At 45.9% G+C, this 23955-nt stretch overlaps 1 protein-coding gene across 6 annotated transcripts in view; it reads left to right on the forward strand.

Moving 5' to 3' along the window:
- Positions 1-23955, forward strand: part of STK33 (serine/threonine kinase 33) — a 124948-nt gene that overhangs the window by 86241 nt on the left and 14752 nt on the right. For all 6 annotated transcript variants that reach the window (XM_075927996.1, XM_075927997.1, XM_075928001.1 and 3 more), the window contains 2 exons: positions 1805-1917; positions 2190-2275. In XM_075927996.1, coding sequence (XP_075784111.1) covers positions 1805-1917; positions 2190-2275 — 199 coding nt within the window. The remainder of the gene's footprint in view (positions 1-1804; positions 1918-2189; positions 2276-23955) is intronic.

The following is a 23955-nucleotide window of genomic DNA, read 5'->3' on the forward strand; positions in this document are numbered from 1 at the left end:
AGTTCAATTAATACTATATAGTAATCACTTAGAATTTGGTGTTTCTATGAAGATTGCTGGTAGTAAACTACAATATTCATTGAAACCAAACACAAAATGATCAAGAACATAGGCAAAGGAAAATCATTTATTTAGTATTTGCACAAATGTTTTAATGCATATTTGTCTAGCTTTGTTTTGAATGTGTTTGTTTTTATTCACATTAGTCAGCATAGGATAAAATACAATGTAATATGGATTGTGTTACCTGAATTGGCAGACATGAAGTCCAAGACCTTGTAGTCTAGTCATTTGTTTTTATACTGTACTTACTATCAAGGATGTTGTTATATAATTTTTATGATATGCAGAAATAACAAGGGATATCTGGTACACACGCATGTCTCCTAGATATTTTTCCTGACACTTTTGTAGACTTATCTTCTTACTCCATTTTTTTGAATACATTAGTGTAGACCAGTGTTTCTCAAACTGTGCTCCATGGAGCCCCAACGCTCCATGAGACATCTCCAGGGGCTCCTTGAGGTTGACAAACAGGAAACATCGATAGGTACAACACATACAATCAGTGGACCGCTGGGCTCCAGAGCCCAAAGGGCCCAGAGGGCTCCAGAGCCCAAAAAGTTTGAGAACCGCTGGTATAGACTATACCAAATCAGGCAGTCTCCATATGTAGCTCAATGAAGTGTCAAAATATGACTACATACTACGGCTGTGAAATTGTAACTGTGTACATAGTTAACCGCTATTCTTGGACTCTTCGGTTAACCTTAATGGTTATACTCATTCTCCCTGTGCACACTGGCTCCTGGGGAGCTACCTGCCTCCCACACTGTGCTGCTGCCTCTGTGTTGGAGGCCGCAGCATGGGAAATGAGAGAGTGACAGGACAGGCAAGAGTCAGCACACCCAGGAAGCTGCCTTAAAAGCCAGTTCCCAGTGCGCACTGGCTCTCGAGGAGCTGATATAAGTAAATACATTTTAACATGTCCCTACATACAGTAAATGCCAAATTTAAAAAGATCAAAGTTACTAAATTTCATCTAGTGCATTTTTTCCCTAAAAGGACGTTATGATTTTCCAGGTTTCTCTTTCAAAGATTTATGTAAATTATTTTCAATTTATTGATTTAAAAAAATGTTTTAACTGCTAGTGGTACAAACTCAACCTGGCCTCTGAGAACTGAACTAGGCATTTGGGGGATTGGAACTGCTGTTTGAACAATCTCATGCAAAATAATTTATTAGGTTTAAAAGTCTGCTGGGACCGTGATGACTGTGGTTCAACTACCTGCATAATACAAACCACAGAGCATCATCCAATAATTCCTAAATTGAGCCCAATGACTTGTGGTTGAACTAGACCATATCTCCTAGAAAGACAACCAGTCTTGATTTAAAGATTTCAGCTGATAGAGAACAATCACATGTCTTGGTAAATTGTTTCAGCAGTCTATTATCCTCATTGTTAAAAAATTGTTCCTTATTTCCAGTTTGAATTTTTCTAGCTTCAGCTTCCAACCATTGGATCTTGTAGTACCATTTTCTGCCAAATTAATTAATATCTCACAGATATTTATCTTCTCCCTGTGTGGTTACCTAGTGACTGTGATTAAGTTATCTCTTTAACTTCTCATTGATAAACCGCTTAAATTCCCCTAGTGAGACACATTTTTCAGATCGTGAACCATTCTAGATCCCTTCTGAAATGTCGCCAGTCATACTGGTCTGTTTTATTTTGTGTGCCTGTTGTTCCATCACTGGAAAATAGTAAGAATTTATTAATTTAATTTACTTTTGTTGCAGATTATGTGGTGACCCACCTTTTGTAGCAAGCTCAGAAGAAAAACTTTTTGAACTAATAAAGAAAGGAAACCTGCACTTTAATAATCCTATATGGCAAACAGTTAGTGAGGCTGGTAAGTACTCATCTGAAAAAACAAATGCCATCAATACAGCAATGAACTCTGCAAACAATTACAGTATTGTGGATGGCTTTAAGTAATGTGTATTCTCATAAAAATAAATTTGAATCCATGAAATAATTTAAGTGAATTTTTTCTTAAACTAACTTCATCTCATTATAAGTAAAATATTCTCTACTGAATTAAAGCACTAAAAGACATTTGGGAGATGTGTTGGGTTTATTACAATGAATAAAAATGAGATTGATAAAAGTTTCTTTTTATAGCTAAACATGTATTGCAGCTACTTCTGAGAGTAGATCCTGCTCACCGAATCACAGCTAATGAATTACTTGATAACCTGTGGATAACAGTAAGTTATGAGGTTTTTCAAATTTCTTCCTCTTTTATGTGTTTTTTCTAACCGAACTTTGACCTTCTAGCCATGGATTCTGTATTGCCTCTGTTCTTTCCAACAAACAGACATATCCTCCTATTTGAGTCTAATCCAGTTCCCACTGAAATCAGTAGGAGTATATCCACTGACTCCAGTGATTTTGAGGTCAACATAAATTTGCCTGGCTGTTTCATCTCCATTAAGAAGTACAGCAATCAAGGTTTAGCTGACTAAATCTCACAAAATACCTATAATTTTGGTCAATATCTGTTTTTTAGATCTGCAAATTGAGCCACAGAAAAATAATGACTGTCCCATGACAGGTAACTTATAGAGCCAGGAAAAAAATCCAGAACTTCTAAACATATTGTCTGAGTTTGGTAATTACTGCACAATGATGCAGGACATCCAAACTATGAGAATGTTGAACACTCAGGTAGTTATCAAAACACACGTATCCCATTGTGCAACTTATTGGAAGGTAAGACAGAAGGGACGAAGATGGGAAGATAGTAACAAAATAATAATGGTACCAACCTCATTGCTCTTGCAGCTGGACTCAGTGCTAAGAGAACACAGAGGCATTCTGGGAATGTATATGCCTCCATACCGTAGGAGATGGTATCCTCCCTACCAGAGACAGAGAGACCTTACATTTGGCAGACAGCAACACCATAGGCCATTCAACCAGAATCGCTCCAGGATGAGGAAGCTGTGGCAGCAACCCAACAGCACTCGTTTGTCCAATCACCAAGCCTCCAAGCAGCAAGTTTGAAGCTTTGGTCGAGGGCCTGCAGGACTTCTCTACTCCACCAGTGCCTTCTGAAGAGGTTATATTCCATTGCCGTTTGTGCCCTTTCTGTAGCAAGTGGACAGCAGTTACCGTGGACCACTGGGTCCTAGAGATTATCAAGTGCAGATATTCCATTCCCCCATTTCAGTTCCCCAACCTCCCTACCCTCCCCATCCCTCTTTAGGGACCCCTCTCACAAAACACTGCTTCATCAAGAGGTGCATCACTTTCTTACGGATAGGAGCTATATAGAGGGTATCAGTATCAGGGCAGGGGATTTTACTCCAATTACTTCCTCACAGGAAAAAAAGAACTGGCAGTTGGAGACCCATTCTCGACCTCCACTATCTAACCATACCTCTGCGAACAACTATTCAAGATGGTCACACTCACCACAATTATTCTGCCACTGGATGATGGAGACTGGTTTGCAGCCCTCGACTTCCAGGACGTGTACTTTCATATAACCATACACCCAGTGCACAGATGCTTTTTCTGCTTTACGGTTGCTTCATACCATTTCCAGTACAGAGTTCTTCCTTTTGGATTTTCATCTGCTCCCAGAGTCTTTTCCAAGACCATGGCTGTAGCCGCGGCACACCAACGTCACAGAAGCATTAACATATTTCCATACCTAGACAATTGCCTCATTCGAGGCAACATATGTTGCACATATATATAGGTTGCAACAGTGATCTGTATTTTTATATTTCAATCAAATAACATCACAGCATCTACAGCCACTTCTGTCAAGGATGAGTGTACTCAAAAGTGGAGACCCAGGAATTTGCTGATTTAACAGAGCCCTAGATACAAGTTATCAAACTTTATTATAAGTTGTGCCATCCTGACAAAACTCTCTGAGGTCAATAGGGTTGCAGACAGGAATCTTTCTTTTTCAAGTGATGTCCCAGTGGATGCTCTACTGTAGGTGATGGGTCACCTGGAGCTGCAGATCAGAGCCTTGCAAAGCAGTTGCTCCCATTGAGCCGCACATGCACAGAAGGCATCTGGCACCACTCCTGGCCGAGTGTGCAGCTCACATGGCTCAACCCCTCTCTTTCAGTTCCTCTCTAACTGCCTTCATCAGCGGACAGAACTCCAACATCTCTCTCTCAGCCTATTACCTCATGTAGTGCTTCTATAGTTAACAGTTAGTTAGTTACCTTTAATAAGTTTATAATAGTTAGCTCAATAGTTTATTAGTAGTTTCCCATGTTTATTTTACAAAAGAAAAAAGAAGAGTTTCTTCCCCTCAGGGGACTTGAACACAGCTTTGCTGCTCAGGGGCAGCACAAACTGCATTTCTACTGGCTCTTCCCCGTTTAAAGAAAGAAAGAAGGAAAGATCACAGACAACTTATATGTCGAGCCCCTTGAGCTTCAAAAAATGTGAGGAGTGCCGAGAGCCCATGCCAGTATCACTATGCATACAGTGTTTGGGGGAAACCCATGCACCACAGTAATGTGAACATTGTTCTTCCCTCATGGTGAGCGCTAGGAAAGATAGAGAGCTCCACCTCAAGATGATACTATTTGATAAGGCTTTACAGCTAGCTGATGCTCATAAAGCCTCCCAACTGTGGGAAGATCCCCCCCCCCCCAAAAGAGAGCAACCTCTCAGCTCAATGGAAAAACTTCCAAAAACAGAGCTTCTCCATCTCGCTCTCTTCCACCTTCCTCCTCCCCAAGAACCAGCAGGGGAGAGAGACATGGCACCTCAGGGACCTCCACTACCAAAGCAGCTGGCAGAGTCTCCGTGCTAATGCTGAGACCATTGCACACTTCCTCGGTGCCTAGAGAAGCCCGAGAGCACTCCATGAATGCGGCAGCACATGAAAAGCTGGCACTGCAAAAACCATGGCGCTGCAAGGAAAATTGACTCGCTCAGCTAAAGCGGCACCAGCTTTAACAGTACAGTGTGCTCCCATGGTCCGATGGTGCACACTGACCCACAACTGAGTTGGGAAGCAGAGGAAGTGCCACAATCAGCAGCTGATAATTCTAGCAGGCATCAGGACTCATGCCGTCCTTCTGCAGTTCTATCACCTGCAGTGTCCTCAAATACTACAATCTCCAGAACGGTCTCACCATGGTCCTTTACCTGATGATGACCAGGCGACTGCATTCTCCTCATGAAATGCATCACCGATAGGGTCACGCCCACACCATTATAGATTCAGACCACATCAAAACCCCTGGTAGTCACACTGGGCTTACCTTCTCCCATCTGCACCTTACCCACTGCAGTGGGTGCCTTGGGAATATTGGGGCCCACACAGACACCGGTCCTCAATTCACTCCACACTGGCAAGAAGAGGCTTGCCTCCAACCCGGTCCCTCCCGCCTATGGAAGACTCAGAGGAGGAGGACGGACAAGTGCTTGACAGAGACCAAGACTCTCATACACTTGATGCATTCCCAATAGACAATTCTCCATCAATATCAGATGACACGGTCATACCATCTGATACATCCCCAATAGACTACATTAAGCAATTTCAAGAGCTTTTTAAAAGAGTGGCGACAAGCCAACAAGTCTCTCCCCAAGAGATACAGGGAGAACAACACCGTCTGTTAAAAAAATCTACACCCTACATTACACAGGAAGATTGCCTTACCTATAGATGAGGCAATTATGGAAATATCAGTTGAGTTATGGAAAACACCTGCATCTATTCAGCCTACCATCAAGAGGGAAGTTAGAAGATACTTTGTTCCCCCAAAGGACATGGAATTTCTGTTCACACACCACCAAGCGAACTCCTTGGTGGTGGAATTGACCCAACAGAGGTCCAAACTACCACAGTATAGATCAGGCAATCAAGACAAAGATCACAAAAAATTAGATCACTTCGGCAGAAAGGTCTATTCTTCTACACTGAAATCGAGAACTGTGAATTATTCTGCTCATTTGGCAAAACAGGATTTTGATAATTTTTCAAAATTGGGGGATTTCATGAAACACTTCCCTGATTCAGAGACCTGTCCTGAAGGCAATAGTCCATGAGGGCCACATGATTGCCTGTCCTGCCCTACAAATAACACTGGATATTGCCAATATCACGGCTAGGGCGACAGCTACAGTGGTGGTAATGCGCAGGGCATCCTGATTACAGGCTCCTGTGTTCCTTGAGAACTTCAGTTCAAAGTCGAAGACCTACCATTTGACGAACTAAAGTTATTCGCAGCCAAAACAGATGAGATCCTGAATCGTAGTAAAGATTCAAGAACTACGCTCTGAACTTTGGGCATGTATACCCCGCCCTATAGTCATAAACAATAAACCCCCTATAATCCCTGTAATCACAACAGATATGGACAATATAATCGACCACGACAGAGGCTTTACAAGGATACCAGGTCAAGACAGAAGCCATAGAGAAGATGCTCCAACCAGGGCCGCCCGTCCACCAACCAAACCACAAAGCAGCAAATTTGAGGGTATGGTAGAGGGTCTGTAAAATCTCCCTCATGATCCAATGCCAGTGCAATACCGCCATCTTTTCACCCACCATTTGCGTCCCTTCTTAACACAATGGGAGTCTATACCATCAGACCGATGGGCATTGGAAATAATTTGCGTAGGATATACTATCCCCTTTACCTCTATCCACCCCCTACCCTGTCCCTCTTCAGGGACCCCTCTCACGAGGTCCTACTAAAATAAGAGATTAATCATCTCCTGATGTTTGGGGCTATATAGAGAGTACCCGAGGAATTTCATGGAAGGGGGTTCTTCTCAAATTACTTCTTGACAGAGAGAAAAAATGGAGGGTTGGAGGCCAATCCTCGAACTCCACAAACTGAACAAATTTCTGAAGAAACAATGATTCCATATGGTCACGCTAAATACACTTATTCTAGCATTAGATCAAGAGGACTGGTTCGCAGCCTTCGATGTGCAGGATGCCTACTTTAATGTCGCTAGAGTAAGTATCTCATATTAAATGATGATATTGATATAGTAGGCATCCGAAAAACTTGGAATGAAGATAGTGGCACACAGTAATACGAGGGTACAAAATATATCAGAAGGATATATCAGGCCTGCTGGTAGAGGAGTGGCATTATATGTGAAAGAAAGCATAGAATCAAATAAAATAAAAGTCTTGAATGAACCAAACTATACCATATCTCTATGATTAGTAATTAGATGCACTAATAAGAATATAGCAGTAGGGATATATTACAACCCATTTGATCAGGTTGGTGATAGTGACTGAAATAATCAGGGAGATTAGAGAGACTATTAAAATGTTAAAACCCCTCAATTATAAGGTGGGATTTTCAACTATCCCTATATTTAAAGATACTATAGGGGAAGCTCAACTTAAATGTATACCCCAAAATTAAAAAAAAAAAAAACCATAGAAAGAGAACCAAAAAATATGTCGCTGTGACCAAACAAAAAAGTAAAAGAAGCAGTGAGAAACAAAAAGGCATTGTTTAAAAAGTGGACATTAAAGCCTAGCGAGTTAAATAGTAAGGAGCGTAATGTCTGGCAAACGAAGTGTAAAGATACAATTAGGAAGGCCAAAAAGGAATTTGAAGAACAGTTAGCTAGAAAGTAATAGCAACAAATGTTTTAAGTACATCAGAAGCAGAAAGCCTGATAAACAGCCAGTGGGCTACTGAACAGTCGAGACACTGAATGAGTACTCATGGATGATAAGGTCATTCCAGAGAAACTAACTGAATTATTTGCATTGGTCTTCATGGCTGAGGACATGAGGGAGATTCCCAAACTTGAACCATTCGTGACAAATCTGAGGAATTGTCCCAGATTGAGGTATCATTAGAGGATGGTTTGGAACAAATTGATAAACTAAACAGTAATAAGTCACCAGAACCAGATGGCTTTCACCCAAGAGTTCTGAAGGAACTCAAATGTGAAACTGCAGAACTATGAACTGTGGTTTGTCATTTAAATCAGCTTCTGTACCAAATGACTGGAAGATTTTTTTGTGATACCAATTTTTAAAAAGGGCTCCAGAAGCGATCCCAGCAATTACAGGCTGGTAAGCTTGAGTTCTGTACCAGGCAAACTGGCTGAAACTATAATATAGAATATATACAGATGATATGCAGATATACAGATGAATATATGAACTTTGTTCGATAAAAGTCAACATGTTTTTTGTAATGGGAAACCATGCCTCACCAATCTATTAGAATTCTTTGAGAGGGTCAACATGCATGTAGACAAGGAGGATCCAGTGGATACAGTGTACTTAGATTTCCTGAAAACCTTTGACAGGATTCCTCACCAAGGGCTCTGAAGTAAGCTGTTGCAGGATAAGAGATAAGGTCCTCTCATGGATTTGTAATTGGTTAAAAGATAGGAAACAATGGGGGGTATAAATGGTCAGTTTTGTGAATTAAGAGAGGTAGTGATATCCCTCAAGTGCCTACTGGGACCAGTCCAATTCAACATAATCGTAAATGATCTGGAGAAAGGGGTAATCAGTAAAGTTGGAAACTTTGCAGATGATACAAAACTGCTCAACTGTGAAGTCCACAGCAGACTGTGAAGAGCTTTCAAATGATCTCACAACACTGGGTGACTGGGCAACAAAATGGCAGATGAAATTCTTTGTTGATAGTTGCAAAGTAATGCACATTGGAAAACATAATCCCAGCTATACATAAAAAATGAAGGGGTCTGAGGCTATGTCTACACTATAAAGTTAATTCGAACTAACAGCCGTTAGTTCGAATTAACTTTAATAGGCGCTACACATACAAACCGCTAGTTCAAACTTAATTCGAACTAGCGGAGCGCTTAATTCGAACTAGGTAAACCTCATTCTACGAGGACTAATGCCTAGTTCGAATTAAGTAGTTCGAATTAAGGGCTGTGTAGCCACTTAATTCGAACTAGTGGGAGGCTAGCCCTTCCCAGCTTGCCCTGGTGGCCACTCTGGGCACCACCAGGGAAACTTGTCTGCCCCGCTCCCGGCCCCGGAGCCCTTAAAGGACCTCGGTCTGGCTATGGTGCCCGTGCCAGGTGCAAGCCTGCCAGCACCCAGCCAGCAGACCCTGCACCTGGCACGGCATGAACCCGCCACCCGCTGCCACCCAGCCCTCCACCTCTTTCCAGGACCAGGCTGGCGGCTCCCAGGAGCTTGCCCGGGGCTGCAAGGGTACGTCTAAACTACATGCCTCCGTCGACAGAGGCATGTAGATTAGCCAGATCGGCAGAGGGAAATGAAGCCGCGATTAAAATAATTGCGGCTTCATTTACATTTAAATGGCTGCCCCGCTCTGCCGATCAGCTGTTTGTCGGCAGATAGGGGCAGTCTGGATGCGACGCGCCGACAAAGAAGCCTTTCTTGATCGGCACAGGTAAACCTGGTTTCACGAGGCATACCTGTGCCGATCAAGAAAGGCTTCTTTGTCGGTGTGTTGCGTCCAGACTGCCCCGATCTGCCGACAAACAGCTGATCGGCAGAGCGGGGCAGCCATTTAAATGTAAATGAAGCCGCGATTATTTTAATCGTGGCTTCATTTCCCTCTGCCGATCTGGCTAATCTACATGCCTCCGTCGATGGAGGCATGTAGTCTAGACACACCCCAAGAGGCGGGCGCCCGCCTGGTCTAGTGCGGAAACCGTGGATCTCATCGAGGTTTGGGGGGAAGCCTCCAGCGTCCACGACCTCCACACTAGACACAGGAAAGTGGCCATCTAGGGCAGGATAGCTGCCAGCCTGGCCACCCAGGAGCAGATTTGCATGAAAATCAAGGTGGTCCAGTGAGACCCCCGACCCTGAGCTTAGAACATAAGAACATAAGAATGGCTGTACTGGGTCAGACCAAAGGTCTATCTAGCCCAGTAGCCTGTCTGCCGACAGCGGCCAACACTAGGTACCTTGCAGGGGATGGACCGAAGACAATGACCAAGCCATTTGTCTCGTGCCATCTATCTCCAGCCTTCCACAAACAGAGGCCAGGGACACCATTTCTACCCCTTGGCTAATACCACTCCATGGACCCGACCTCCATGAATTTTTCTAACTTCTCTTTAAACTCTGTTAGGGTATGTCTACACTACCCCGCTAGTTCGAACTAGCGGGGTAATGTATGCATACCGAACTTGCTAATGAAGCCCGGGATTTGAATTTCCCGGGCTTCATTAGCATAAAGCCGGCGCCGCCATTTTTAAAAGCCAGCTAGTGCGAACCCCGTGCCGCGCGGCTACACGCGGCACGGGCTAGATAGTTCAAACTACGTAGCCATTCCGAACTATCTGTACTCCTCGTGGAACGTAGCCATTCCGAACTATCTGTACTCCTCGTGGAATGGCTACGTAGTTCGAACTATCTAGCCCGTGCCGCGTGTAGCCGCGCGGCACGGGGTTCGCACTAGCCGGCTTTTAAAAATGGCGGCGCCGGCTTTATGCTAATGAAGCCCGGGAAATTCAAATCCCGGGCTTCATTAGCAAGTTTGGTATGCATACATTACCCCGCTAGTTCGAACTAGCGGGGTAGTGTAGACATACCCTTACAGTTCTAGTCTTCACAGCCTCCTGCTGCAAGGAGTTCCACAGGTTGACTATTTGCTTTGTGAAGAAGAACTTTCTGTTATTAGTTTGAAGCCTGCTACCCATTCATTTCATTTGGTGTCTTCTAGTCCTTCTTTTATGGGAACTAATGAAGAACTTTTCTTTATGCACTCTCTCCACACCACTCATGCTTTTATAGACCTCTATCATATCCCCCCTCAGTCTCCTCTTTTCTAAGCTGAAAAGTCCCAGTCTCTTTAGCCTCTCTTCATATGGGACCTGTTCCAAACCCCTCATCATTTTAGTCGCCCTCCCCTCTCCCACCCTCTCTCTTCCCCTCTCCCACCTCCTTTTCTCAGTCTCCCCGAGTTTTGTTAAATAAAGAGAGTTTCTATTTTTGACCACACGTTTTCTTTATTTTGTACATCAGGAAGGGGGGGTAGGGAGGGGTAAGTGGAAGGAGGTGAGGGAGGAATGGGGTACGAGCCCCCGATGAGGAGGACTGGAGTGGCTCTGCGGGCTCCTCGGGGTGGAAACTCTCCTGCAGCCCCCCGATTAACCTCCCTCCCCGGATGGCAGCCTGCGGCTGATGGCCAAGTGCTGTGATGTGCCAAGTGTGGGCACTCAGGGCACTCCAAGCCAGGACTGCTTTGCAAGCGGGGAAGCCCTGAGAACTGTCTGTCCGGGGTGGGGGTCGGGTCCCTTTAAGCACGGCCCTCGGCTAGTCTGAGGCAGCAGCTCCACGCTCTAAGTCCTCATCTGATGCCCTGCCGGCACTGCTTCCGGCCATCCTTAACCTCGGTTCAGGGTCCACTCAGTGTGGACATGCTAGTTCGAATTAGCAAAACACTAATTCGAACTAGTTTTTAAGTCTAGATGCGCTAATTTGAATTAGCTTAGTTTGAATTAACTAATTCGAACTAAGTTAGTTCGAATTAGTGCTGTAGTGTAGACCTACCCTAAATTATCTGTTACCACTCAACAGAGAGATCTTAGCATCTAAAAGGATCCATTCAATCTGTAGTAGCAGTCAAAAAAGGAAACAGAATGTTGGGAATCATTAAAAAGGGATAGATAATAAGACAGAAAATACTTGATTTCCTCTTTATAAATCCATATAAAGTGCAGATGTGGTTGCCTCATGTTTAAAAAGATACATTGGCATTGGAAAAGGTTCAGAAACAGAAAATAAAAATGATTAGGAATAGGGAACAACTATCATATGAAGAGTTTAATTAAGACTGGACTTTTCTGCTGGGAAAAGAGACCACTAAGGAAGGATATGATAGAGGCTTATAAAATCACAAATAGTATAGCACAAGTAAATAAGGAAGTGCTATTTAATCCTTCTTGTTACACAAGAACTAGGGGATCACTAAGTGAAATTAAGGTTTACAACAAAAGGAAATATTTCTTCACAAAATGCACGGTCAACCTATGGAACTCCCTGACAAAGGATGTTGTGAAGGTGAAGACTTTAACAGGGTTAAAAAAAGAAACTAGATAAACTCATGGAGGATAGGTCCATCAATGGCTATTAGCCGTATAGGGCAGGGATGGTCTCCCTAGCCTCTGTTTGTCAGGGTTGGGAATGGGCAACTAGGGATGGATCATTTGACGATTACCATTTTTGTTCATTCCCTCTGAAGCACCTAGCACTGGCCACTGTCAGAAGACAGGATACTGGACTAGACTGACTTTTGGTCTGACCAGTATGGCCATTCTTCTATTCTTCTACCACCACTCTGGTAAATTAAGCTGCAGTAATGCATAACTGACCTCTAAAAGAATAACTGACTTTATTTAAATAATAGGTACATTTAACATGGCTGCTGCCTTAAATGGAGAAGGATCTTCTGTTGAATATTTCAATATCTCTGTTCAGACCTGAGTTCTGCAATTGTTTTTATTAGTAATCTGTTTGGAGTAAATGAAATAAAACATTTGTTTTCTTATACATGAGGCGCCAATAATGTAGTGTGTTAGAAGAATAGTTAAAAGTTTTTTTCCGTTTCTAGTAATTAACTCACTAGATTTGCAAAGGAGTGTAAAGCGAGGATATGAGGACTTTCAGTGCTAAGTGATACTACTTATGAGTTGTCTTCAGTGTTCCTTAAGTTGTCTGAGGGATCTGTAGCTCCTGTTTAACTTCAGTGGGAGTTGTAGGTGCTCAATACTATTGAAAATCAAGCCACTAGTTTCTACTTCATGCTTATGCTTTGATAACATTTTTTATTTTTGCAGTGTCCAGATGGGTAACATGAAAGTGCATTATCATGTAGAGATTTGTAGTGCATTAAAAAAAATAAAAAATTAACCCCTCGGTACCACATGACACACAAGCTCCTGCATAAAAGTAATGCATTTGGCATTACAGTTCCCCACAAGGAAATTCAACCACCTATAACAGAAAGTTATAAAGTCACAGGTCATCCTGCAGAACAAAAAGTGAAATGTCAAAGATAAATGTGGCAAAATAATAAAACATTTTTTTCTAGAATTACATTGCATGTACAGTAAAATCAACAAACGCTATGACCAGTGTTAGATAGTAATTACCACAGCTAGTAATTCCAGACCATATGTAGTTTGGCTGTGGGCTGTGCAAAGAATTGTTGATTAATTATTTACAAATACTAATTAATACAATTTTATTTCTAGTTTTGATTATTTTTGATATACACTATTTCGCTGCTTTTTAACTTTTCCTTTTCATCATCTGAAAAAATAGGCAAAAAATAAGACTGTAATCGAGGAATCTTGTTAGGGTCAGAAGAAGGCGAATTATTGTATGGAAAGTAGGATGCTGTGTATAAAGGATCTGCTGGTATTTTATATTTTGCACACCATCAACATAATCCTATTCAGGCATTTTTAGAACCAATATAGTTTATTATGTGCATAGTTTAGTCAGTCCTATAATTTCCTATCTAGTGTTCAACACTGATATTTGCACACAGCCTATATTCCATTTTCTTTCTATCTAGCACTGTATATTTTAAGCGAGAAGGTACTACATCTCTTTTTTGCTTCACTGCCCACTGAGAATGTCTGAGATGTTTTCTCAGCTCTGAGACTGGCAGAGGGTGCTGTTTCCTTTCAGACAAGGGGTTTAGATATTCTCCTGCTGTTAATATTTTTTTCTTGGTACAGTCTATGGACATTGTTGAAGGTGAACTCTTCCACAGTTTGGATGTTTTATCATTTTCTGGTGCTGCTGCTGTGATAAAATTTCTCTCTGGTGAAATTACCAGTACATTATTGTGCTTGACTTGGAACCAGGAGGCACAGCATTTTTCGAAGTATAAGCTCCTAGACAGAGAATGTGATTTTTTGTTTTCATTTCTTTTGGCTAGACATTTCTCAAAATCAACCTTCTCTGGAAAAAAAAAAACCTTGTACTATTTAATTTATAGCCCCATTTCAATGAAACATTTAAGTGTGAATGTTAAACCCATTGCTGTTCTGCAGATTACATAAATGTGTGCTTCACTCCCATTTAAGTTACTCCTATTTAAGCATGTTCCTAAAGTTACATAATGCCATAAAGCCCAGATTTCTAAAGGTATTTAGGCATTGCCTCAAAAATGAAGTTACTGGGTCAGGTCCTAACTGTTTGACTCTCACAACATTCTTGAAAAATAGATCAGTGTTTATATCTATAGAATGTATATCGCTGAGAAATGTGAGTTCCCTAAGGAAATTAATGAAGTTCTGAGTCTCAAAAGTGATTTTAGGAGCCCAAGTCATCTCTCTCTCTCTCTCTCTCTCTCTCTCTCTCTCTCTCTTTTATATATATATATATATATATATATATATACACACACACATAAAAAACTTTTCCTGTGGGATGACAGAGTGATGTCGTGCATCGCTCTGTGTCCCTCAACCCCTCCCTCTGCTTGCAGCCCTTACCTCCATCCTCAGCTGCATGGCTTCCCCCGTGCTCCATGCAGCTTCCCCCCTTTTCCCCTCCTGCGTGCATGTTGTGGGCAGGAGCTGCACGGCCTCTGGCCGGGCATGTCCCAACCCCCCCAGAGGCTGTGGAGCAGAAGAGCCAAGCTCGGCACAGCTTGGGCCTGGCCCCTCCTGTTGCCTGGGGGGAGGCAAAGCCAGGGCTGACACAGCCTTGGCTCAGTTCCTCCCGGTGGCTGGGGGGCCCAAGAGCCAGGGCCGCCGGGGGGCAGAGAGGAAAAGTTGGGCCGGGGTGGCCTTAGATCCTCTCCGGCAGTAGGTAGGGGGAGAAACCAGGACTGGGTGGTCTCGACCGCGGGCCTTCCCCAGCCAAGGGGGGTGTTGGTAAGCGTTGTGAGCAGTGGGCACAGCTCCCAGATGAATTTTCAATGAGATTTAGTCTCCAAAATCAGCTAGGTTTCGCAATGCTGAGCAGAACAATGACTAAGGGTATGTCTACACTACAAAGTTAGTTCGAACTAACGGACGTTAGTTCGAACTAACTTTAATAGGTGCTACACTAGCGCTCCGCTAGTTCGAATTTGAATCGAACTAGTGGAGCGCTTAGTTCGAACTAGGTAAACCTCATTTTACGAGGACTAACGCCTAGTTCGAACTAGCTAGTTCGAACTAGCTAGTTCGAACTAAGGGCTGTGTAGCCCTTTAGTTCGAACTAGTGGGAGGCTAGCCCTTCCCAGGTTCCCCCTGGTGGCCTCTCTGGGCACAACCAGGAAAACTCTTCTCCTCTCCCCCAGCCCCGGGCCCTTAAAGGGGTAGACTCTGGCCAGACGGCACTGGAGTCAGCCAGCCCTGCCAGGAGTCTCTGCCCCGAACCAGTGGCCCCACCATGAGCCAGGCAGCCAGTGCGAGTGACACATCCCCTGCCCAGTCCCCCAGCACCCAGGGGCCAGCCAGGGGCCGTAGACAGCGCGCGGCCTCCTGGACTAGTGCGGAGGTCATGGACCTCATTGAGGTTTGGGGGCAGGCCCCCAACGTCCATGATCTCCGCACTAGGAGGAGGAATGCGGCCGTCTATGGGCGCATAGCGGCCGCCATGGCCACCAGGGGACACAGGCGCACCCAGGAGCAGGTGCGCATTAAAATTAAAAAGCTGCGCCAGGCGTACGCCAGGGCCACAAGAGGCGGCGCCACTGCAGGGGCTGCCACCTGCCCCTACTTCACTGCCCTCCACCAAGTCTTGGGGGGCAGGGTGGTCCGTGCCAGCCGGGGGGACATTGAGCCGGGACCAGAGGGCCCTGACCTGGGCACACCGGAAGGGTCACCGCCAGCAGCGTCGTCCAGGGAGACTGTAACAGGTAAGTAGTTTGAATTAAGTAGTTCGGGGGGGGGGGAGGTGGCAGGGAGACCAGGGACCGCGCGCGTAGGCCATGCCTTCCACGGATCACGCAGACACCTGTGCACGTGCGAGCACGTGCCATGCCACCCTTGGGCAGGTGGCTCCAGCTGCGTGACACCCAGGGGCCATTGCCCAATAGGCACATGCTTGTGCAAAGAGACGTGACATGCTCCCGACCCCGGGGCAGGACCCAGCAGGATGATTTCCCTTCACATGTCCCCTCTACACGGAGGCAGGGGACATCTCCCCTTTCCCCCCACCGCCCCGGCCACACTATACATGGCACAGGGACATGGGTGCGGTCTTGGGGCAGCTTCCAGTCCCGGGGAGAGCCAGACATCCTGACCATGGCCTCTGTACAAGCACAGCGGCTGTGACGGTGCAGGACATGGTCACCCTCACGTTGCGGAGTTGGGGAGGGGGCTGGGCATCATCCTCTGCGTCCCCAGGGAGAACTGACCCCTTTTCTTCTTTCTCTACAGCTGCACCAGCTGCTCGTGCCGGGCGCACCACCCCGCCCGGGACATGCTCCCGCGGCCTGCTCCGGACTGCCAGCACGGAGCAGGAATACTGGGACCAGCACCTTGGGGCCCTGCAAGCCGTGCACCGCACACTACGGTCGTGGATGCAGGAAGACCTGCAGGTCCGCCACGAGCTGCTGTCTGAGCTCCGAGGGCTGAGCACCAACCTGCAGCTCCTGCTGCAGAGCATGGTGCCCCGTGCTGATCCTGCACCAGCTGTCCCCCCAACTGCTGTCCCTCCTCCCACTCCTGCTCCCCCTCCCACCTCTCCCTCCTCAACCCCCACAACCTCTTCCTCAATGTCCACACCCCCCACCTCAACCTCCGCACCCTCCACCCCATCCCCCCGGGGACGCCGAGGCCCCCTCCCTCGCTGTACTGGGAGGCGGTCAGCCCGGCGAGACCCCCACCCCTGATCCTTCAGTTTCCCCACCCCCTCCTTTCCCTTGCTTCCCCCTTTCAGCTCCCTCCTCCCAGTTTTCCCCCTCCCCTCTCCCAGCCTCTCTCTTCCCCTCTCCCACCTCCTTTTCCCAGTTTCCCCGAGTTTTGTTAAATAAACAGAGTTTCTATTTTTGAACACATGTGTCCTTTATTTTGTACATCAATAAGAAGGGGGGCTAGGGAAGGGTAAGTGGAAGGAGGTGAGGGAGGAATGGGGCACGAGCCCCCGATGGGGAGGACTGAGCTGGCTCTGCGGGCTTCTGGGGGTGGAAGCTCTCCTGCAGCCCCCCGATTGTCCCCTCTCCCCAGATGGCAGCATGCGGCAAGTGCAGCCGGTCTGATGGCCGAGTGGTGTGATGTGCCCAGTGTGGGTACTTCGGGCACTCCAAGCCAGGACTGGTTTGTAAGCGGGGCACCCCTGAGAACTGTCTGTCCGGGGTGGGGGTCGGGACCCTTTAAGCGCAGCCCTCGGCTAGCCTGAGACAACATCTCCACGCTCTAAGTCCTCCTCTGATGCCCTGCCGGCACTGCTTCCGGCCATCCTTAAGCCCTGTTCAGAGTCCACTCAATGTGGACTTGCTAGTTCGAATTAGCAAAACGCTAATTCGAACTAGTTTTTAGTTCTAGATGCGTTAGTTCGAACTAGCTTAGTTCGAATTAACTAATTCGAACTAAGTTAGTTCGAACTAGCGCTGTAGTGTAGACGTACCCTAAAAGAATGTTTAAGTAGTTTAGGTATGGAAGTAATCCTAGTAATGGTATTGGTCCATGAAAATGGTAGATTTATAAATAATGCAGAAAACGCAGAATTGTGCAATAAATATTTCTGTTCTTTATTTGGGGAAAAGCAGATATAGTCTCTTCATAGGTGATAACACTTTCCATTGCAGTAGTATCTCGGGAGGATGTTAAACTGAAGCTACTAAAGCTCGACCTTTTTAGATCAGCAGATCCAGATTCTTTTATCCATAGGTGCTGACTTCATGGGGACTGCAAGTCTGGAGTACCCACAGGGGAAAATTAGTGGGCACAGAGCACCCACTGATGCCAAGCTCCCCCCTCTGTCCTCCTCCCCCTGCACCTCTCATGTGCTGCTGTTCCAATTGACTTACTACTCCCCTGTCCTCCTAGCACTTCTGGAGGGCTACGAACAGCTGATTCCTAGTGTTCAGGAAGCTTCAGGAGGGAGGGGGAGGAGCAGAGATGGGGCACACACTGGGAAAAGGAGTGGTAGAGACTTGGGGAAAAGGGTGGAGCAGGGGCAGAGTGGGGCGAGTCAGGCAAGTCAGGTAAGTCTGCATGTATGCTTGCATCCAAGTGTTTTAAAAGAGCTGGTTATGAAATTCACAAGACCAGGATTGTTGACTTTCTATAAATCTTGGAGAACTGGGGAAGTTCCAAAAGACTGGAAATAAAGCTCATGATGTGCCAATTTTTAAAAATGGGTAAGTGGAATGACTAGGGTAATTTTAGTCCTTTCAGCCTGGCATTGATCTCAAGCAAAATAACGGAGTGACTTATATGGGACTCAATTAGTAAAGAATTAAAGAAGGGTAATGTAGTCAATATAAATTACCATGGGCTTATGGAAAATAGATATGTTCAATCTAACATGTTTTATAAGTTTGATTGCTAACCATGAATATTGATGTCATTTATTTACATTTCTGTCCGGCATTTGGCCACATGGCATTTTGATTTAAAACTAAAACAATAGAAAATTAACCTGACACATTGTGTATTAAAAACTGGCTAACTGATAGGCTTCAAATTAGAATTGCAAATGAGGAATCATCTCCAAGCATATGTTTATCCAATGGGATCTCACTGGGATTAGGCTCTATCCTTAACATTTTTCTCGATGCTTCAGAGGGATAGCCGAGTTAGTTTAGTAGTCTAATAGCACCTTAAAAACTAAATAGTTGCAAGAGGCTGATAACCCTTAGTTTGCACTTGGAAAGGAAACTGACCAACACCAGATTCTACACAGACATCAAGAACCATTAGCACCTTCATTGGTTGGTTGGTTAAGTCATTAAGGTGTGGAAGATAATGTGTGAGCCATCCGATATCCTGGTTCATACCATTTGCATAAGAATTAAACTTGTGAATGAAGTTAAGTTCCAACCTGGTGGTCTCCAACCTTTTTACACCCAAGATCACTTTTTAAATCTCAGAACAGGCGAAGATCTACCGCCCTGCCCCTTTCTTGAAGCCCCGCCCTCTCTGTTCTCCTCCTGTCCATCACTTGCTATCCCCAGCCCTTACTTACACACTCTGATAAACAGTTTATTTTTAAATTATGCGATACATACAATTAAAATCACATACAATTAAAATCATGTGTTTATAGTTATGAAATAAATGGTCTGTTTTTTATTCATGCTATTTAAATCTAAAATGAAGCATTTATAATTATACATTTTGTGGGGACGGAGTACTGTGCCTGGGGGCAGGGGAGAGGGAACAGGGTGCTGGGAGGGCAGAGGACAGGATTCTGCAGCAGGGGACAGAGTGCAAGTGGGGACAGAGTTCGGGGAGTGGGGACGGGAGTACGGACAGAGTTCGGGGAGTGGGGATGCGAATGGGGACAGAATTCAGGGAGTGGGGACAGGGGAGTGGGGACAGTTCTGTAGCTGGGGACAGAGTTCGGGGAGTGGGGACATTTCCAGGGTGAGGGATTCTATCCTGGGAAACTGTGAATCTGAAGAGTTGGTGGTCATGGTGGATGATCAGCTGAACATGAGCTCCCAGTGTTACAATATGGCCAAAGCAGCTACAAGTTGGACCTCCCTGGTCTGGCACTCTTGAGACCTGACCAGTCCTGAACTAGGCATTTTGCTGGATCAGGGGAGGTCAATGCTAGTCCATCTGCTGCAAGTCTCCAGGCCCCACTCCTGGCTGCCGGGCTCTGCTCCCTGCCCTGGCTTCCAGGCTCCAACCCCAACCTTAGCCCCTGGCTGCCAGCTCTCTGCTGAGCTCTGTTCTCAGCTGCCAATTCTGCTGCCCCAGCTCCCTACCACTGGCCTTAGCCAGGCTCTGCCATTCCCAGCCATCATCTCTCTGCTACAGGCCCCAGTCGGGCTACCACTGAGCTCTGCTCCCAGCTGCCGGCCCTGGACAGCTCTCTGAGCTGCAGCCTGGTTCTCTGGTCTGGCAACATCTATGGCTTTGCTGCACCGGAGAACCCATGGGATCTCTGGCAAAGCCAGACCACAGATGTTGCTTGACCAGAGAATCCAGAATTAGAAAATTCTGACCTATAATGTGATCCTGGGATGCAGAAACAAGGAAATTTGAAGCGGGAGTAGAGAGATAAATTTACTTCTGTATTTGACACTGCTGTAACTATTGCTGAAATACTGTGTCTAGTTCTGGTGCCCACAACTCAAGAAGGGTATTGATAAATTAAAGACAGTCCAGAGAAGAGCCACAAGAATGACTGAAGGGTTGGAAATACGCTTTACAGTTATCAACTCAAAGAGCTTGATTTAGTTTAAAAGAGAAATTTAAAAAGTGATCTGGTTATAATCTATAAGTACATGGGGAACACTCTGTGATGCCGTGATAGTTGCTCTGTACAAGAATAAGGGTGCAAGAGCCAATTGCGGGAACTATAGAGGTATCTTGCTGCTTTCTGTTGCTGGGAAAATCCTCGCCCGCATCATCCTGAATAGTCTGATTTTGACAGTTTCAGAAGTGAGTCTCCCCGAGTCACAATGTGGCTTCTGCCCTAATCGCAGTTACTGTTGATATGCTCTGTGTAATGAGACAGGTGCAAGAGAAGTGCCTTGAGCAAAATATGAACCTCTACTCTGTCTTTATTGATCTGATAAAGGCATTTGACACGGTTAATAGAGATGCATTGTGGATCATCCTCAGGAAGCTGGGTTGCCCGCTGAAGTTCATCTCGCTCATCAAGCTGTTTCACGACGACATGACAGGAGCGGTACTCTCGGATGGTGTACCATCTGAGAAATTTAACATCTCCAATGGCGTGAAGCAGGGCTGTGTACTCGCCCTGGTGCTTTTCAACCTGGTCTTCACTCAAGTCCTGATGCATGCTGTCAGAGACTTAGATCTTGGTATTTACATCAGATACTGTTTGGATGGTTCACTGTTTGATTTGAGACTCCTTATTGCAAAGACTAAGACACTGGAGAGGCTTATCACCGAAGCGCTGTTTGCTGATGACCACGTCCTTATGGCACACCAAGAGAACCACCTGCAGACCATCATTGATAGATTCTCTGAAGCATTCAAACTGTTCGGTCTCACAAGTAGTCTCAGAAAGACAGAAGTCCTCTTCCAGCCTGCACCAAACAGTGCTCCTCCACAGCCATGTATCACTATCGATGGTACACAACTGAAGATAGTGGACAGCTTTAAGTACTTGGGTAGCAAAATATCAAGTGATGGATCCCTTGACCAAGAGATTACAGCGAGGATCCAGAAAGCCAGTCAGGCACTTGGGAGATTGCGTATTAAAGTTCTCCAGCACAAAGATATTCGCCTTTCAACTAAACTCAAGGTATATAATGCCATGGTGTTCACCTCTCTCTTGTATAGCTGTGAAATATGGACCCTGTACCATAGGCACATCAAGCGGATGGAGCAGTTTCATATGCACGCCCTACGATCAATCATGTGAGTACACTGGCAGGACCTAATTACTAACCAAGAAGTGCTTGATAGAGCTGGTTCCACAAGCATCAAAGCTAAGATCCTCCAGAACCAGCTTCGATGGTCTGGCCATGTTCTCCACATGGATGAAAGCAGAATTCTGAGGCATCTGTTTTATGGGAAGCTGGTACTTGGTAGTTGCAAACAGGGATGCCCGAGGAAGAGGTATAAGGATAACCTGAAGACCAACTTGAGTGGACAGGCCTTCAATTCCGACAATTTGAACTAGCTGCTGCAGACAGGACTAATTGGCATTCCCGTATGAGGAAAGCAGTGACAAAGTTTGAGGACGACCGCCGCCAATGCCTCGCAGCTGCACGGGAAAGACAACATAGAGCTGTGTTCTCTCCTGTCCTGATAACCGGCATCCCATGCCCTATTTGTACCCGCATGTGTGCTTCGACCTTTGAGCTCCGGAGCCACATGCGTTTCCATAAATGAAATGCACAACATGTCTTCCTCGGCTCCTGAGAGACAACCAACAACAACAGCAACATGGGGAACAAATATTTAAAATCAAGCTTTTTAATCTAGCAAAGAAAGATATAACATGAGCCAATGGCTGGTAGGCAAAGTTAGACAAAGTCAACCTGGAAATAATGTGTACACTTTTAATAGTAATTAATCAGTGGAACAGTTTACCAAAGGCCATCACTGGCAATTTTAAAATCAAGATTGAATGTTACGCTCTAGGAATTATTTGGGGACTATTTTATGGCCTCTTTCATATAGAATGATCACGGTGGTCCCTTTTGGCCTCGGCATCGCTGAATATATGCCTTTCTAATTCTAAGCTAAGTGCTTCATTTAATCGGGAAGGATGGCTGAATCAGAGCCTGACAGAGAAGTCACTTCCTTTATTGCATATCCAAAGAGAAAACATTGGTGTTTTGTCGTCCTTTATCCTCACATGTGGCAACTGCAGATCTTCCTGAACACATTCAGAACCTGTGTGCACAGGAAACAGAGTATGGTGGTACCCCAGCAGGTCCATCCTGCGTGTGTGCCACAAAACACAGTTCTTCTTCGGGTAGTCCCCGTGGGTGCTCCATGTCTGGTGTCGGGCTCGCCCCGGCACCACGAATTGGAGGCTTCCCAAAGCTGTGTTTGGCTGGACCGCGCATGTGCGAGCGCTCGAGACCGTTCGCACCTTTTCTTTCCGAACGCGGTCCAGCCCCCACCTCAGTTCCTCTGAGTCGCCTCTGGCCACGGACGGAGCTCTCTCCTCTCCTTTCCTCAGAGTACCTCAGCATCCTGTTAATAGTTAATTTACTCTTCGGTCTTATCTGCCTTCCTTTCCTTATCTCCATTAAAGTTAAAAAAAAAAAGTAGAAATAGAGACGGTTCAATAGTTCCTCCTGTCCCTGCCATTGCTGTTGTTCAGTTGGTGCTTAGCCGCTTTTCTCTCTCTCAAAAAAAAAAACAAACAAAAAAACAAACAAACAAACAAAAAAACACAAAGAATAAGAGAACAGGATAAGAGAAGTAAGGCAATTCAGAAAATAAATATATCTACAAACATATACCACGAACTGAGTGGTGTGCGGGCAAGAGCACTCAAGCGGCAAAATGCCAGGTTCTCCAGGATTTAAAAAGTGCTCCCTCTGCCATGAGGCTATGCCTTGGAGAGGCACACTTGCCACAGCAGTGCACTCACTGTGCCAGCCTAACCTCGAGAGCCCGCAAGGACCGCGAGAGATGCCTAAAAATGATACTTTTTGACAAGGCACTCGTGCCTCAGGATGTTGGCACCACTAACCCCACTGCTGATGCAGGGAGGAGACGGGCTCCCTCCCCTGAGGGTACCCCTCCTGTGAGGGAGAAACCTTCACCAGCCAGGTCCCTGCCTGTTGCTCCGCAGAAGCGGATAAGCACAGGAGACAAGCCGGGCACCTCCGGCTCCTCTATCGGCTCTGCACCGGTCTCGGGCTCAAAGAAGCCGACCGGCACCGCACCGCGCTCCCAACCGGCCACGGCACCGGAGCGCCATTTAAAGGACTCTGCCCTGCTGGCACCGGCAGTTCTACTGCGATCCTCCTCACCACGCTCAGCTGCAGCTCCCCCCCTTCCATCTCAGGAGCTATCCTCAGCCTGGGCACGGGCAGAACTCCAGCCTGAATTAACAGCTCCCCTTGCTCCGCAGGTCGCTGTCCCTTCAGCACCATCCTCTGTACGTTCAGAGCTGCTTCCCCCGGCACCGAGGAAGGCAACCTCAAAATCCTGCAGGCATGCATCTTCTCCTCTGCCTTCTCCTACACCTTCACCCGGACCATCTCTGCAGCACTGTTCCCCTGCACCTCACTCCACCAGGGATCAAAACACTGGAGCCCACAGGAGTTTGTCACCCTATTATCACCATCGCAGAGAACCTGTTCCCTACCTAAGGGATTCTCGTTCGCGCTCT

The sequence above is a fragment of the Pelodiscus sinensis genome, chromosome 4, assembly GCF_049634645.1.
Source record: "Pelodiscus sinensis isolate JC-2024 chromosome 4, ASM4963464v1, whole genome shotgun sequence".
Taxonomy (NCBI): Eukaryota; Metazoa; Chordata; order Testudines; family Trionychidae; genus Pelodiscus; species Pelodiscus sinensis.